Genomic DNA, 19,172 nt, shown 5'->3' with positions numbered 1-19,172 from the left:
AAAAAAAAACCCACTTCCACTTCACCCCTCTGTTCGTTCAAAATACCTGTCCAGCTGAGCCTTAAACTTATTTAGGCTATCAACCTCCACCACAAGGGATGGCAGTCTGTTCCACCAACCAACCACCCGCTGGCTAAAGGCAAATTTCCACACGTCTATCCTACATCTGTCTTTCCTCAATTTGAATTTATGCCCTCTCAGGTGATTTTTCTGAGCTAGAGGAAGAATCCCATCAGCATTGAGCATGCTTAAACCATTCAAGGCTTTATACACCTCTATCAGATCACCTCGCTGGTGCCTAGTCTCCAGACACTGTAATTTGCAAAACTTAAGCCTTTCTTCGTAAGAGCACCCCTTTGTTCCATTCACTAATCTTGTTGCCCTTCTCTGTACTCGTTCCAGCAGCTCTACATCCTTCTTGAAATGAGGCCTCCAGACCTGTATACAGTACTCTAGGTGTGGCCTGACCATTGCCTTATACAATGGAATAATCACCTCCTTATCCCTGCTGGAAAAATTCCTGTATATCATTGACAATACTCCATGAGCTACTCTTGCAGCCCGTCTGCACTGCTCAGAGAACTTCATATCTGCCTGCACAATCACCCCCAAGTCCCTTTCATTCTCTACCACTGTCAGTGTAGTACCACAGAGTTGATACGTTGCTCTGGGGTTGCTTTTTCCCATGTGTAGTACTTTACATTTGTCAATGTTAAACTTCATTTGCCACCTCTCAGCCCATCTGCTCAACCTTTCCAGATCCTGTTGCAGCAGCATAGTGTCAGTAGTGTCCTTGACAACCCTGCCAACCTTTGTATCATCTGCAAACTTGGACATTAAGCTTGATATACCATCATCAATATCATTTATAAATACAGAAAACAATAATGGACCCAACACTGAGCCATGAGGGACTCCACTAATAACATTAGTCCACGATGAGCAGTGTCCATTGATTACCACTCTCTGTCTTCTCCCCTCAACCACCCCTTTATCCATAGCAGCAATTTGCCTCCAATGTCACACTGCTCCAATTTGTGTAGCAGTCTTCCATGTGCAACAGTATCAAAAGCCTTTCTAAGATCCAAGTATATAATATCAAAGTTATTCCCTGCATCCAGTTCTTTTGTGACTGCATCATAGTATCCAATCAAGTTGGTCAGGCAAGACTTCCCCTTAACAAAACCATGCTGTGTCTGAGCTATAATTGAAGTCTTGTCTAAATGATCCTGCAGTGCTTCTTTAACCAGTGCCTCCATTAATTTTCCTGGAACAGAAGTTAAGCTCACAGGTCTATAATTACTTGTGTCAGCCTTTGATCCTCCTTTGTGAATTGGGGTCACATTTGCACATTTCCAGTCTATGGGTACCTCCCCTGAATCCAAGGAAGCTCTCATAATTATGGCTAAGGGTTTGCTTACTTCCTTTGCTGCCTCCTTTAATATAACTGGATAGATCCCATCCACCCCGGGTGCCTTTCTTGTGTTTATCTTCAACAGTTTCTCCTCCACTTTACTCCCAGTTATTTCAAGATTCTGTAGCTTACTGCTAGAGTTGAATACACCTCTGGCATTCCCCTTGCTGAATAACTCCTCATCTGTGAATGTCGATGCAAAATATTCATTTAGTTTGTTAGCTACCTGAGCAGGATCATCAACAGTTGACCCATCAATATCAAGTCGACCAATCTGATTCATCCCCTTCCTTCTAGAGTTTACATAAGTAAAGAACTCTTTGCTGTTTTTCTTTGCATCCCTTGCCAAGGATTTCTCGTAATATGCCTTCGCCTGCCTAACCTCCTTTGTAACTTGGTTGCATATCAACTTGTATCTATCATAGGCTTCTGTGTCACGTGTTAATTTGTAAGTATCCCATGCATTTTTCTTCTCTGCCATATGCCTCATTAGTTCATCTGACATCCATTTTGGCCTAAACCTTGAACAATATTTCTTAGTTGGTATGTAAAGCCTAGTAGCTTCCAAGATAAGTTCTTTGAATGCTTCCCATTTTGAATTTGCTGTTGGTAACATCATCAGTTGGTCCCACTGTATAGAATTTAAATACTGTCTCAGTCCATCGTAGTCGCCTTTACGGAAGCAATAACCCTTCCCTTTACCCCTAATGGTAGTTACCTCTTTGAGTAAATCCCACTTCAGCACACTGTGATCACTGCCACCTAGTGGTTCATTTATCTGCAGATTCTTAATGCATGAAGAATCACTGCTGATAATCAAATCAAGAGTATTACTCCCTCTAGTTGCCTCCCGAACATGCTGATGTAGAAAACAATCATCCAGTAAATCCACAAAAGCCCTGCTAGTGTGTGAGTAACCAGCCCCCAAATTCCAGTCAATATCTGGGAAATTAAAATCTCCCATTATAAGACTCTCTGATTTACTGGCCCACTCTATTTCCCTGTACAGTTCCTTATTATACTCATCAGAGTCATTAGGCCTATAGCACACTCCTACTCTCAATTTTGATCTCCCAATGCTTATGTCACACCAAACTGACTCAACACTGCACTGTCCAGCGATGTCGACTGGCTTCACTTCCTTGGTTTTTATGTGTTTCTTAACTAATAGCATAACCCCTCCCCCCTTCCTATCCTGTCTATCCTTTCTGTAGACGTTGTACTCCCCAAATTGCATTTCTGCATCCCTTATATCTGTGTGATACCATGTCTCTGATATCCCAACAATATCTGCCTTTGATGTTTTGAGCAATACCTCAAATTCATCAAATTTATTTACTAAACTCCTAGCATTGGTGTACACGCAAGTATACCTGCACCTGTTTCTATTCTTAGCTACCCTAACACAACCCATGTGTTTACTTGTACCGCAATGGCTCCCAGCAGTCTCTGAAATGTTACTTTTGTAAAATCTAGGTTGTTATATGTATTTAGTTAAAAAAGTACAATTTAATTGACAATGAAATTTAATAAGTTTAATAAATTTTACTGATTAATTGGTAATACTGTATACTAAGCCAACAGATTTCTAATACAGTGCTAAGTGTTTCACTATCTAGTTTTACGTTAAACCTTATGCTATCTAGTTCAGGATATACGCTGTGTTGTATAACAATGGCAACAAGTTACGAACAGTAAATCTACAGACACTAAGTATTAACTTTCAAAATCGCTATCTAAATTCAAAATAAACGAAGGACCAGGTGTATAAACTACTTATAGAAAATAATTTAGTATAACAATTAAGTCAATAAAATGGCTAAATATAATAAAAACTTAGCGTTTGCCAGAACTGCAAAATCTTGTCCAACGTGTGGGTTAGATACCCTTACTGATACTAAGTAATAACCTACAGAATCTCTATCTAAGTTCAAATTAAACTAAGTATCCTTACTAGGAATATAAAGCTACTTCTGGAAAAAAATTAGTATTCCAATTTAAGTCAATAAAACAGCAAAAATTTAAGAAAAACTTCTCTATTAGCTGGAGCCGTAAAAACTTTGCCCCCATGGAGCTAATCTCATTCTTCCTTTTTTTATTCAAGCTATCCACTTTCACAACATCAGACAGAAGTTTGTTCCAGCATTCAACCACCCATTGACTTAAGGCAAACTTCTGCACATCTCTTCTGCAACCACCATTATCATATACTATTGGATAATCACCTTATTCCTGCTGGCAAAATTTCTATGTATCATTGACAAAAACTCCATGAGCTGTCTTAGCAGCCTGTTTAATATGGGAAATGTTAATTGCCTAGTGAATATGTGTGTATATAGAAAAGCATATAGTTTTTCAGTAGTGAAGGTTATGGAGTCATATTTCAGTGCAGACACTTGAAATAATATTAAAAATTGTAAGTTTGTTCATATAGGCCATTTCCCATCTTGAGGGAATAGAGAAAGAGAGGGGGAGAGAGCGAAAATCTAGGATAACACATTAGCATTAGCATTAGCATTAGTAGAGGCATTTGATGCAAGAAAGCAAGCTTATGCAGCATCAGCCAAAAAAAAAAAAAAAAAAAAAAAAAGTAACATAAATAAATAAAAATAACCACTTCCACTTCACCCCTCTGTTCGTTCGAAATACCTGTCCAGCTGAGCCTTAAACTTATTTAGGCTATCAACTTCCACGACAAGGGATGGAAGTCTGTTCCACCCACCAACCACCCGCTGGCTAAAGGCAAATTTCCGCACATCTATCCTACATCTGTCTTTCCTCAATTTGAATTTATGCCCTCTCAGGTGATTTTTCTGAGCTAGAGGAAGAATCCCATCAGCATTGAGCATGCTCAAACCATTCAAGGCTTTGTACACCTCTATCAGATCACCCCGCTGGTGCCTAGTTTCCAGACACTGTAATTTGCAAAACTTAAGCCTTTCTTCGTAAGAGAACCCCTTTGTCCCATTCACCAATCTAGTTGCCCTTCTCTGTACTCGTTCCAGCAGCTCTACATCCTTCCTGAAATGAGGCCTCCAGGCCTGTATACAGTACTCTAGGTGTGGCCTGACCATTGCCTTATACAAGGGAATAATCACCTCCTTATCCCTGCTAGAAAAATTCCTATATATCATTGACAATACACCATGAGCTACTCTTGCAGCTCGTCTGCACTGCTCAGAGAACTTCATATCTGCCTGCACCACCACCCCCAGGTCCCTTTCATTCTCTACCACTGTCAGTGTAGTACCACAGAGTTGATACGTTGCTCTGGGGTTGCTGTTTCCCATATGTAGTACTTTACATTTGTCAATGTTAAACTTCATTTGCCACCTCGAAGCCCATCTGCTCAACCTTTCCAAATCCTGTTGCAGCAGCATAGTGTCAGTAGTGTCCTTGACAACCCTGCCAACCTTCGTATCGTCTGCAAACTTGGACATTAAGCCTGATATACCATCATCAATATCATTTATAAATACAGAAAACAATAAAGGCCCCAATACTGAACCCTGAGGGACTCCACTAATAACATTAGTCCACGATGAGCAGTGTCCATTGATTACCACTCTCTGTCTTCTCCCCCTCAACCACCCCTTTATCCATAGCAGCAACTTGCCTCCAATTCCACACTGCTCCAATTTGTGCAGCAGTCTTCCATGTGCAACAGTATCAAAAGCCTTTCTAAGATCCAAGTATATAATATCAAAGTTATTCCCTGCATCCAGTTCTTTTGTGACTGCATCATAGTATCCAATCAAATTGGTCAGGCAAGACTTCCCCTTAACAAAACCATGCTGTGTCCTAGCTATAACTGAAGTCTTGTCTAGATGATCCTGCAGTGCTTCTTTCACCAGTGCCTCCATTAATTTTCCGGGAACAGAAGTTAAACTCACAGGTCTATAATTACTTGTGTCAGCCTTTGATCCCCCTTTGTGAATTGGGGTCACATTTGCACATCTCCAGTCAATGGGTACCTCCCCTGAGTCCAAGGAAGCTCTCATAATTATGGCTAAGGGTTTGCTTACCTCCTTTGCTGCCTCCTTTAATATAACTGGATAGATCCCATCCACCCCAGGTGCCTTTCTTGTGTTTATCTTCAACAATTTCTCCTCCACTTTGCTCTCAGTTATTACAAGATTCTCTAGCTTACTGCTAGAATTGAATACACCTCTGGCATTCCCCTCGCTGAATAACTCCTCATGTGTGAATGTCGATGCAAAATATTCATTTAGTTTGTTAGCTACCCGAGCAGGGTCATCAACAGTTGACCCATCGATCTCAAGTGGACCAATCTGATTCATCCCCTTCCTTCTAGAGTTTACATAAGTAAAGAACTCTTTGCTGTTTTTCTTCGCATCCCTTGCCAAGGATCTCTCGTAATCTGCCTTCGCCTGCCTAACCTCCTTTGTAACTTGGTTACAGATCAACTTGTATCTATCATAGGCGTCCGTGTCACGTGTTAATTTGTATGTATCCCATGCATTTTTCTTCTCTGCCATATGCCTCATTAGTTCATCTGACAACCATTTAGGCCTAAACCTTGAACAATATTTCTTAGTTGGTATGTAAAGCCTAGTAGCTTCCACGATAAGTTCTTTGAATGCTTCCCATTTTGAATTTGCTGTTGGCAATATCATCAGTTGATCCCACTGTATAGAATTTAAATACTGTCTCAGTCCATTGTAGTCGCCTTTACGAAAGCAATACCCCTTCCCTTTACCCCTAATGGTAGTTACCTCTTTGAGTAACTCCCACTTCAGCACACTGTGATCACTGCCACCAAGTGGTTCATTTATCTGCAGATTCTTAATGCATGAAGAATCACTACTGATAATCAAATCAAGAGTATTACTCCCTCTAGTTGCCTCCCGAACATGCTGATGTAGAAAACAATCATCCAATAAATCCACAAAAGCCTTGCTACTGTGTGAGTGACCAGCCCCCAAATTCCAGTCAATATCTGGGAAATTAAAATCCCCCATTATAAGACTCTCTGATTTACTGGCCCACTCTATTTCTCCGAACAGTTTCTTATTATACTCATCAGAGTCATTAGGCCTATAGCACACTCCTACTCTCAATTTTGATCTCCCAATGCTTATGTCACACCAAACTGACTCGACACTGCACTGTCCAGCGATGTCGACTGGCTTCACTTCCTTGGATTTTATGTGTTTTTTAACTAATAGCATAACCCCTCCTCCCTTCCTATCCTGTCTATCCTTTCTGTAGACATTGTACTCCCCAAATTCCAGTTCTGCATTTCTTATATCTGTGTGACACCACGTCTCTGAAATCCCCACAATATCTGCCTTTGATGTTTTGAGCAATACCTCAAATTCATCAAATTTATTTACTAAACTCCTAGCATTGGTGTACACACAAGTATACATGCACCTGTTCTTTTTCTTAGCTACCCTAACACAACCCATGTGTTTACTTGTACCCCAATGATTCCCAGCAGTCTCTGAAATATCCTGCATCTTATTTTCCAGGCTGCGGCTCATTCCAATAGAAGCAGTGCAAGAATCACTTTCACCTCTGCCAGTGGCTACTGTTAATCTATTAGTCCTTGTATCCCCCCAATCTAGCAGTTTTCCGACCCACCTAACATTGCCTCGACATATCAGGGTTAGCAGTCTTTCAGAGATTCTGTGGTGTGAGTGGTTTTGGATATCAGGACTGTTTTTATTTTGAAAAAATGGATAGATAGGGAGTTTTAGGAAATGCATTTAGGGAAGATTATTTTGAAAGTAAATTGTAATATTTGGAACAGAGGCATGCATTTCTGACTTTGATTTTCACGTCACTGCCTTGATAGGATGATCAAATGAAATAGTCTTTCATTCCCCCTTGTCATGAGTGTCTTCATTTGCCAATCACTATTTTGTATTATTAGAAATAAATTTTCTGTTTATACTCGGGGACGACCACATGGTCAGAGGAGTTCACAAGATACAGAGACACTGTATTTAGCAGTCACAGCATGACTCCCTGCTGCTCAAAGCATGTGTACTTATGTAAGCTTGATTACTTGGCTATGGCGGCCTAAATTTCACATGTCAACAACAAATCTGCTTTATTATTATGAAATTATTCAGTAATATTTAAAGAAAAGTTTTACAATTCAGTTTTACAAAACCTTAATTATATATTTTGTTTGCTTAAAAAGTTTTTAAGCAAACAAATAATTTATTTTTTTAAAATTATGTTAATGTACATCTACATGTTACAATCATTTTGAAGAATACATTTTTTCTTATAAACATTAAAAAATGTATGCCATAAATACAGATATATGTGATGCAATTATTAATGGGGCAATAAACATATCCCAAAATTTTCATGGAATTTTATAAATCAAAGGTATTTGTTAGATTTATTGGTTTCCTCCCAACTCAACTATGGAAAAAAAAAAGCAAGGTGCCTTGGTTTTTTTTCCATAGTTGAGTTGGGAGGAAAATTGTTTGATGTACTAAGTGCTACTCATTATTATTAATTGATGTGTTATATACATCCTGTAATGATCAAAACCTGTATTCATAATATTTTTCTGGATGATGTCTGCCAGTTAACATTATCAAAAACCTATAATCAAACAATGATCATAATGTGTTGTTTGTTGTATTAAATATTGTCATTTTACTTACTTAGGCATTTATTGTTAAATTAGTGTATGACCCTTCACATGATGAGTCATACAGTCATCCAATAAATCCACAAAAGTTTTGCTAGTGTGTGCGAGTCATCAACCCACAAGTTCCAGTGGAAAGTTAAAAATCTCCCCCATTGCAAGACATTCTGATTTACTAGCCCACTCTATTTCTCTGCACAATTGCTCATTATACTCGTCAGATTCATTAGGCCTGTAACACACACCTACTCATTTTTCCTTTCCCAGTGTTTCACACCAAACAGACTCAACACTGCATTGTCCACCAACATCAATTGGCTGCACTTCCTTAGATTTTGTGTAACCCCTCCTCCCTTCCTGTCCTGTCTATCCTTTCTGTACAAATTGTACTCTCCAAATTCTAATTCTGCACTGCTTATATCTGTGTGACACCATGTCTCTGATATCCCAACAATATCTGCCTTTGATGTCTTGACTAGCACTTCAAGCTCATCAAATTTATTAACTATATTCCTAGCATTGGTGTACATGCAAGTATACATGCACCTGTTCCTACTCTTAGTTACCCTAACACAGCCCATGTATTTACTTGTTCCATTATGACTCCCAGCAGTCCTGGAAAACTCCATTACTTTGCATTCCAGGCTGCTGCTCATTCTAATAGAAGCAGTGCAAGAATCACCTTTGCCTCTGCCTGCGGCCACTGTTAACCTTTTGTCTGTGAACCCCCTCAAGCTAGTATCCCCCCATACCTGTAAATTTCCCCATACCATAATGTTTTTGCATGATTGCACATTTATACTGTGATAGACCAACATCAGAGTCAAGTTCCCATTTTTTGCAATTGGTTGGCATAATGCCAAGTGTGATATTTGGGTTTGTATGGTAATAATGTGTATATGGAGTTTATTTCTGATTATATTAGGATAATAACTATTAACAGATGTTAACAGTTATCTTATTCTTGCTGTGTGTCTGCTCATATCCAAAAATTTCATTAATTCGTACAATTTCCCCTTCTACTTTTACCTTATCTCATTAACAAATGTACTTTCCAATTTAAAAGTCACTTTTTATGAATGTTTGCCAAGTTTCTTCTAATCAAAAAAATTTCTGATTTGACAGTATCATGTTTACTTTCTTACAGAAAATGTGAATTTCTTTTACTTAATATGAAAGAATGCTAATACTATTGTTGTTTAAACTAATATGCTGTAATGAAAGACATTTTTACTTTATTTTAATTTTATATAGGTGAAGCCCTCACTATAGATTCCAGACCATCAGGTTCGAACTTTTCCACTGTAGCAATTTTATCTGTGTCTGAAGATGTTCCACTTTCTGCTTTTACTATGGAGTTGTATTATGCATTGACTTCAATTGGTTAGTAAAATTGGAGACACTCTTTAAGTATATAATATAATTTTAATAATGTTACCATGCCCATATTAAGTATTATCCTATCACTTATTTACAACATAATTATTGTCAGTGAATTTTCAGTATTTTCAGAATTTTCAGTATTACACAAGCTACTTGCTAAAGTAATAATTAATTTTTAAAGAGAATAAAACATTGGAGTCCCTTTTAATTTTTTCAGAATTCCACTCATTCGTGTAAACAATACATTCCAAATGTTCTGTGATATGTATTAATAATGAAAGTATTTTTGTTGAGCTTTTGACTAGTATTTCAAATGGCCACAATGAGCAGAATTTGTGCTTCTGTATATATCAACACTTTGTGCCTTTCAATGTGGAATTTCTTAGCTGGTAGCCAGCAAAGCTACACCAATGCATATAATGTTTCTCACATCTTTAAAGAAGTTGAAATCAACAAGATTAGTGAAAGATATTTCTACTGATACATGCAGATATATATTGAAAATATATGAAAAAGAATAGAACAGAAATTTGGCCACAGATGCCTCATCTTTTCAAGGTGAAGCTACAAGGCACACCAGTGGGTGAAGGATGAATATAATGTTTTCATAACCAAGTTTTATGAAAGTTTTTGCCTTTATGAAAGCAAAAGCCCTTCCCATTTTCTCTTGACATTAGTTATCTTTAACTAAGTCCCACATCAGTACTCTCTCTCTCTCTCTCTCATGCTACATACTGTTTCTTTTACTGCAAATTCTTAATGAATGAAAAGTCACTGCCGATAATCAGATTGTACCTATTCTACATATTATAAAAATTGTATCCTACATATTATACAAATTGTATTCTGCCCAATGTATAGTTTATTTACAGTGTATTTAGTGTTTTCTACATGAGTCATCACAAAAATCTTCCTGCTGTTGTGACTGACCAACACATGAGTTCCAATCAATATCTAGAAGGTTAAAGTCCCCCATTAAACATTCTGATTTACTGACCCACTCTGTTTTTCTATACAGTCTATACAGTAATGACTCCCCACCTGTCTGCATTTTATGTCTTGACGAGTACTTTAAATTCATCAGATTTATTTACTGTACTCCTAGTATTAGTATACATAAGTATATGTGCACCTGTTGTTACTCTGTTAGTAAACCTAATACAGACCACTTGCTTGTGCCATGTGGGCCCACATCACTAGCTATTGGAGGCCATAATAGAAGACCCCTCGGTGGCTTCTGCAATTTGACAGGTGGAAGCAGCCGGGGACTTCTTTTCCAACATGCAGTAGCCTCCATATTTCAATAGAAGCAGTATGAGAATCACTTACACCCCTACCTGTCTGTGGCTACAGTTAATCTAATATCAGTTGGAGTAATATGTTGCTGCAAAAGCTAATATTAGTAATGGCTAATGATGCAAGAAAGCAAGCTTATAAAGAATCAGCAAAAAAGAAAAAAAAAAGTACACACTTCATCCATCCATACCCTCCAAGAATTTGTCTGGTTCTTTTTTGAATGAATTTATTCATACCATCCACTTCCACAACAGCTGGAAGCCTGTTCCAACAAACCAACCACTGGCTGAAGGCAAACTTCTGCCCATCTATCCTGCAACCATCCTTCCTCAACTTCCATTTATGCTCCCTCATGTGTAGTCTCAGCAAGAGGAAGAATGCCATAAACATTTAGCTTACTCAATCCAATCAAGGCCTTACACAACTCTATCAGATACCTAGACTCCAGATTGCACAGTTTGCTTGTTTTCCTTCTCTGCACCCATTTTCCAGCAAATCTACATCTTTTAGAGTAAGGCCTCGAAACTTGTATACAGTACTGGCCTAACCATGGCTTTGTACACAGGGATAATCACCTCCTTATCCCTACTACCACAGTTTCTGTATATCATTGACAAAACCCCATGATCTGCCCTGGCACCTGTTTGCACTGCTTAGAGAATATCATATCTGACTGTACAATTATCCACAGATATTTTTTTCATTTTCCACTTCCCTGAGTGTAGTACCACACGGTTGGTATGTTATGGTAATCTGGGATCAATTATTAATATATATATATGCAGTATCTTGAATATGTCAAATCATCATATCAACTGCCATTTCTCAGCCCATTGATCTAATTTTCTTACTCTTGTTGCAGTAGCTCACCCTGATTACTGTCATTATCTACCCTGTCAAGGTATATCAGGCTTAATGCATAGACATTAAGCCTGATATACCTTCATCAGTATCATTAATAAATATTGAAAACAATGATGGACCCAGCACTGAACCCTGGGGGACTCCACTAATAACATTATTCCACGAATTGCAGTGTCCATTGATAACCACTCTGCCTTCTTTCACTTAACCATCCCTTTATCTATAGCAGTAATTTGCCCTTAATGCCACATTGCTCCAGTTTATACAGCAGTCTTATGTGCAGCAGTATCAAAAGCCTTCCTGAAATCCAAGTATATGATATCAAAAATAATTTTTGAATCCAATTCCTCTGTTACTGCATCATAGTATCCAATCATATTGGTCAGGCACCTCCGTAGCCGGGTGGGCAGAAGCAGCAGTGCGTACCACACGCTTCTTGATAGACTGAGGTTCGAGCCCATACTACCAAATACGGAGGATGCGGAAAGGTCAGTGAATGACCATCGCATATCCCTGGAGCAATATGGCCTTAGTTGCTAATGCTCCTAAAAACCAAACAACAATAGATTGATCAGACAAGACTGCCACTTAACAAATCCATGCTGTGACTGCAGTATAATTGCATTCCTGTTTAGGTAGTCCTCCTTAACTTCTTTAACCAGTGATTCCATTATTTTCCTGGGCTTTAAGCTATCATGTCTGTAATTACTCATGACATAGTTCAAATATATCCCCTTTGTGAATAGGGGATACATTTGCATATCTTCAGTCTGTTGGAACATCCCCTGAATCCAAGGATGCTCTCATAATTGTGGCAAAGGGTTTGCTTACCTCCCTTGCTGACTCCCTTAATATAATTGGAAAGATTCCATCTGCACCTTTTTTGTTTCACTTCAACAATTTCAGTCTTCTCTTCCACTCCTTTCATTTATCACAAAATCATTTAGATGCTTTTAGTTTGATATTCTTTTGGCATCCTCTTCCAAAAGAATTCCTTGTGTGTGAATATAAATGCAAAATACCTATTCAGTTTGTCAGCAGTCTTGACAGTGTCATCAACAGTTAAATCATTTACATCAAATGGCTCAGTGTGATTCACCCCTTCTTTCTACTGTTAATGTAAGCATAGAATTGTTTGCTGCTTGTCTTGGCATTCTTTGTCAGAGACTGCTCGTAATCTGTCTTAGCTTGCCTACCCTCCTTTGCAATTTGATTACAGACTAATTTATGTATACAATATGCTTATGTATCACCTAATAATTTATATGCATCCCACACACTTTTCTTCTCTTCCACAAGTCTCATCAGACATCCATTTAGGTCTATGCATGGAACAGTATTTCTTAATTGGTATGAAAAGCCTAGTAGCCTTTATGATTACCTCCTTAAGTGCTTCCCATTTAGAATTTGCTGTTGGTAACATCATTAGTTGCCTCACTCCATAGAATTTAAAAACTGTCTGAGACTGCTATTGTTATCCTTATGAAAGCTAAAGCCTTTCCCTTTACCCTTGAAAGTAGTTATGCTTTTAATTAAATTCCACATTAGTACATTGTAATCACTGCCACCCAATGGGTCTTTTACCTGTAGAGTCTTGGCAAGATCTTCAGAGGTAGTAACTCTATTCAATTGAGCAGGAAGTTAATGCCAGGGAAATAAGCTTAAATAACTTTAAGGAGTGTGTCAGGGTAGGAAATTATATAAGAACATTAATCTTGACTGCATTTACAGTAATGTCAGGAGAGTAATAAAATTGAATTTAAACTGCTGGTTAGAAGAACTCAAGCTGACATAATACGGCTAGCGGAAACATGGTGCCACCTGGAAATAGGGGAATGTGAATTTCACTAATGTATGTAAAATGTATTTAGAAAGAAGAGGGAAGGTAGAAGTGATGTTGGGGCATTCCTCTTAAGTGTAACAAAGTCTTTTTTTTTTTTTTTTTTCAGATTCAGAAGTTAGTTAGTAGTTAGCATTTTAGTAGTTAGAAGCAAAGATATAATGGGAGTGGGAGTAATATATAGATTAGAAAGTTGAGGATTACAATTATAGCCTCTACTTTGCAAATGGAATAGGCCTGCAGGTATGAGTGTCTTGTGTGTGATTTCAGTTGGCCCCTAATTGATTGGGACAAGTGGGAGGAGGGGGTTTACCATCAGGAACAAAAATTTTTAAATCATTTAGGGGACTATTATATTGTATCAGCATGGCAGGGAAAGTACTAGGGGCAAGAATATTCTAGACTTGATCGTCACCCATGAACTTGATGATATTGTAGGGCTGACGGCACAGGTACCATTTTCAGGGAGTGATTACAGAGTTCTCAGTTGGATGATTAGATGAGAGGAGAGGTAGCAGTTGTTAAAGGCAAAGGAATAAATTTTAATTTCAGAAGAGAAAATATATGCCGTTTATCAACTGAGGAGATAGCACACCGAATGCAGATACATTAGAATTGTGATAGACCTTTAAATCCTTGCACCATATAGCTAATAATATATATTGTTAAGAACATACAGAACAAGAATTCCACGATGAATGAATAAACTAGCCAGTTTAATAGAGTACAGCAGGCCCCCCGTTATAACGCGGTTCGCTTTACGCTGATTTGCTATAGCGCTGTTCTTATATTATAACCCGTATCTAACTATAACGCTGTAAAAACTCACTGTAACGCTATTTTACTAGCATACAGATTGAATTTTTGGCAAATCCGTCTTCAGTCCAGTCTGTTTTGAGCTTTTTTTTTTTTTTTTTTTTTTTTGGCAAAAGGAGAAAATAGCCACCATGAAATTAACTACAGTAATTATTTTTATAATTTCTACTGTATGTACAAAATTGAAACTTTCAATATGCTCTATTTTCTTGGTGTGGATAGTTTCAAGGGAGAAATTCTTTTTTAGTACATAAGCTGAAAAAATTTACCATCCAGTGTCATATGTTGTTACGAAGTCTGCATTTTCTGTTCTGACCTGTAATAGAAAGATACTAAAAATAGATTTACTCCCTATCTCTTCTTTTGTTTTACTGTGGGAACTATAACTTGCGAAATGTTTTCACGCAATCAATCCCATGAGTGCTAAATGCGGTGCTGTTTCTTGTACAGTATTCTCTTGTCTTCTGAACTCCGCTGACCTTGTGGTCACCCGAAGTACATAAAATTTGTTTGTTTTACTGTTTTGGAAATTCCATAAACATTCTCCATGACTCACACCATAATTGATTACAGTACTTTTCGTGCAGTAAACAACTATTTGATTTTACTGAACGGTAAAATCGAACTTTTCAGATAAATAAAACATTTGTCACAGTCTTCAGCTCACTTGCCAGAGGAATTCTAGATATCATTCAGTGCATACAGTGTTAGACATACAGACAGTTTACTGTACTCGAACATCGTATCACAATCAGTGCAACGCAGTTACATTTGCAGAGAGTTATGGCGGATAAGAATGAAAAAGCAACAATATCTGGATGCGGTGCAAAGATTGGAAAGGTAAGAAAAACATTGAGTTTGAAAATTAAATTAGATGTTTTGAAGAGAATTGATTCCGGTCAAAGACAAGTGGATGTGTGCAATAATTTAGGACTGGTAGGTTCAACTGTAAGAACAATCATAAAAAATAATCAATTTTAGCAGATGGAAAAACAGCTGTTCCCCTGCAGGCAACTAAATTGACCAGGGTTAGGCTGGCTATTATGATTGAAATGGAGAAACTTCTACATAATTTTATTGAAGACAACATTCAACGTAGAATTCCGTTAAGTTCAATTATTATTAAAGAAAAAGCGAAGAGCCTATATGAAGATTTAAAGGAAACTCACCCCGAAAAAAAATGTGGAACCATTTAACGCTAGTAAGGGCTGGTTTGATAGATTTAGAAAGTGCTATAACCTGCACAACGTAGCAATACAGGGAGAAGCTGCAAGTGCAGATCAACAAGGAGCCAATTCTTTCAAAAAAGAATTTGTTAAAATTATTGAAGAGGGATGTTATACTGCTCAAGTTTTTAACACAGATGAAACAGGTCTTTTTTGGAAACGAATGCCTAAAAGAAGTTTCATATCGAAAGAAGAAAAAAATATGCCAGGCTTCAAAGCGGCGAAGGATCGGTTAACTTTGTTGTTGGGGGATAACGCTGCGGGGGATTTTAAATTAAAACCCCTTTTAGTTTACCATTCTGAAAATCCAAGGGCTCTTAAAGGTTTAGCTAAATCAAACCTACCTGTAATCTGGAAGGCTAATAAAAAAGCTTGGGTAACCAGGCCGCTTTTCATTGATTGGTATGCTGAGTTCTTCTGTCCTGCAGTGGAAAAATATTGTGCAAAAAATAACATTGGTTATAAAGCAATTCTAATCATGGACAATGCGCCAGGACACCCAAGCAAAGAGAGCTTAGAAGACTTGAACAATCACATAAAAGTTTTTTACATTCCTCCAAACGCTACGTCTCTGATCCAACCAATGGACCAAGGAGTAATTGCCACATTTAAAGCGTACTACATAAGGAACACCTTTTCCCAAGCTATTAAAGCCATCAACACTGAAAATGTACCGAGCTTAAAGGAGTTTTGGAAATCCTATAACATTAAAACTGCCATCTACAACATTTCAAGTGCCTGGGATGAAGTGACTCAGAAAACCATGAATGGAGTGTGGAGGAAAGTTTGGAAAAATTGCATAAAGCATTCCCAGGAACCTGATGATTCCGTTGAAAATGTTAAAACACAAATTGTTGAGCTTGGAAAAGAAGCAGGATTACACGAAATTAACGAAGACAACGCACAAGAGATGATCGACAGCGACGGCCTCTCTAATGAAGAACTAATGGAAATTATAAAAGAACAAGAGCTTGCTATTGAGGGAGATGATGATCAAGATACTATAGATGAAGAACCGATGAAGTTGCTGACTGCAAAAGGACTTAGTTGAAGCTTTTGAACACTTCGAAAAAATGTGTGATTATTTCTGGGAGAACGACCCTGACATGGAACGAAGTGCCAAGGTAATAAGAAATTTGAAGAAAGAAATGAATTCCTACATGATGTACAATGAGAGGAAGAGGGCCAAAGCAAACCCAAAATCGACAAATTTTTCAGTCCAAAGATACGAAAACTCGACAGCACAGGGCCATCGAATTAATAAATTCATGATTTTCGTTAGTTAATTACCTCATAATTATGTGTATAATGTAGAATATTTTATATGTACAAAATTTTGAATATTAAATATTTTTAATCGACATTGGTGCATATTTTCACTACCATTATTACTGATTAGAAAATATCCTATGGAATAGACCGCAACTCACAAATACATATGTTACCTTATGGGAATACGGCGCTCGCTTAGCGCGGATTCACTTAGCGCTCTGTTTTTCCAGAACGAACTATCAGCGTTAAGCGGGAGTCACCTGTAGAGGAAGAAAAGGATTTGGAGGTGATACAGTCAGACATGAAGTCTCTGAGCAGTGTAAACAGGCAGTGAGGGAGACTCATGGTATGCTATTAATGATTTATCATATTTGCTTGTAGAGATGGGGGTGGGGCTGTAATTCCACTGTATATTGCAATTATAAGAACACATTTTGAATAGTGTGGTCTTATAATTGGTCTTACAATGCTGTGTTCAATTATGGTGACTACACCAAAAAAAAAAAAAAAGTTGCGCTTCTTGAAAGGTCTAGAGACATGCAGTGCTCAGGTGAGATTGGCAAAATGGTGTTTGTATGAGAGAAAACTGAATATGTAAGGTATAAAGCTTGGAACTAGGCACCCTAGAGGAGACTTGATTAAGGTGTATAAGTGTCTGAGAGATGAAAGTAAAATGAATGAGAATGAAATTTTCACTATCATAAATGATTCCAGAACTAGGGACTGTAAATTCAAATTATGGGGAGGAGGTTTAGACTGGATTGCAGAAAGTAATTGTGCACTCTGACATGCAGTTCTCTGAGCATTGCAGAGAGGCCACTTGAAAGCTTGTGTGGACTCTTTCAATGATATACCGGAATTTTGTGCCTGGGACAAAGGAGGTGATTATCCTGTTGTGTAAGACATTAGATTGCATATCGAGTAATGCTTACTGGTCTGGAAGCCTCCTTTTAGGAAGATTGTAGATCTGTTGGAATGGGTGCAGAGAAGTGCAACAAGGTTAGTCAGAGGCACAAAAGATACTTTTTCCAAGAATGACTTCAACTGTGAAAATTATAGCTCTGAAACTAGGCACCTGTAAGAGACTTGATTGAGTTGGTTAAGGCTATAAACAGATTGAGTAAACTAAATGCTGATGGTATCTTTACTCTTTTTCAAATGATGCAAATAAGCTATATGCACGCACACTCTGTGCTCTTGTTCTCAGACAAGCACAGAAGGAACTCAGTTGACATCCCAGCCACTACTAACAGATTTCACCACAAAGTATGGGAGTGGACATTGGGTGTTGGTTGTCAGTTCCCTGTAAAGCCTGGCTTAAAAAATGTGGAGTTTCCTCTTGGTTAGATAATCCTGGACCCTTCAATAACCCACTGAAAAAAAATAAATAAATAAAAAATAAAGTTGGCAGTAGAGCCTCAGTCCATTCAGTGTTTTTCACATAATTTTTAGATTGCAATTTTGTCAAAGATGTTTTCTGCTAATTTTCCCTCTGTAATATTGTACACATTAAATATTTCTTCCTACCTTTTTTTTCCCCTCCTAGGACCAACTTTACGACTGACATCAGAAGTTATTAAAAAGACCTTAGGTTCATCTGCACTAGTGAGGTAAGTTAGTTTTTAATAGTGTTTTATTCTTCAGTATATATCTTTTTATGCAAGCATTGTATTTTGTTATAAACAAAATTAAGATATCAACTTTCAGTTCATTCATCTGTTCATCCCATTACATTTAATCAGTTAGCCTCATTATTTTTAAAGTATGTTGTTGATACTAATTAATCTAACCCATGTATAAGAGCTGTTCAATAAAGAATGAGCATAACTTTTTTCACAACATACCTTTATTAATCATTTATATTTTGATGATCCTTTTCAAAGTAGTCCCCATTTGATGAAATGCACTGACTCCAACTTTTCTGCTATTCTTCAAAAACTTAGTGGAAGCTATTTTTTGACATGTATTTGAGAATCACCTCTGATTTCTTTATAACTTGCAAATTTCAGCATCTGGAGACTAGGTACCTGTGAGGTGATCTAATTGAGATATATAAGGCCTTGAGTGGTTTGAGCAAGCTCAGTGCTGATGGGATTCTTCCTTGCTCATATTACTCACTTGAGGGAACATTAATTCAAATTGAGGAAAGACAATTGTAGAATAGATGTACAGAAATTTGCCTTTAGCCAGCATGTGGTTGATTGCTGGAACAAACTTCCATCTGTTGTAGAAGTTGATAGCTTAAATAGATTCAAGGCAGAACTAGACAAACATGGAGAAGTGGATGTGGATGGGTGAAATTAAATTTTTTTTTTATTTGGCTGATGCTCTATAAGCTTGCTTTCTTGTGTCATATGACTCTACTAATGCTAGCTTCTTATGGCTGGAAGCATTTTCCTTGCAGATCTTTTAACTTTGGAAATAAAA

General features: G+C 37.6%; 1 protein-coding gene across 3 annotated transcripts in view; it reads left to right on the top strand.

The window, feature by feature from the left end:
- sws (patatin like phospholipase domain containing sws) overlaps positions 1–19,172 on the top strand; it is a 469,178-nt gene that overhangs the window by 235,005 nt on the left and 215,001 nt on the right. For all 3 annotated transcript variants that reach the window (XM_090369181.1, XM_090369180.1, XM_090369179.1), the window contains 2 exons: positions 9,303–9,431; positions 18,292–18,355. In XM_090369181.1, coding sequence (XP_090225307.1) covers positions 9,303–9,431; positions 18,292–18,355 — 193 coding nt within the window. The remainder of the gene's footprint in view (positions 1–9,302; positions 9,432–18,291; positions 18,356–19,172) is intronic.

The sequence above is a fragment of the Mastigoproctus giganteus genome, chromosome 3 (assembly GCF_048544385.1).
Source record: "Mastigoproctus giganteus isolate SK-2022 chromosome 3, ASM4854438v1, whole genome shotgun sequence".
Taxonomy (NCBI): Eukaryota; Metazoa; Arthropoda; class Arachnida; order Uropygi; family Thelyphonidae; genus Mastigoproctus; species Mastigoproctus giganteus.
Note: the sequence above shows the minus strand (reverse complement) of the source record. Positions and strands in the feature narration are given on the sequence as shown.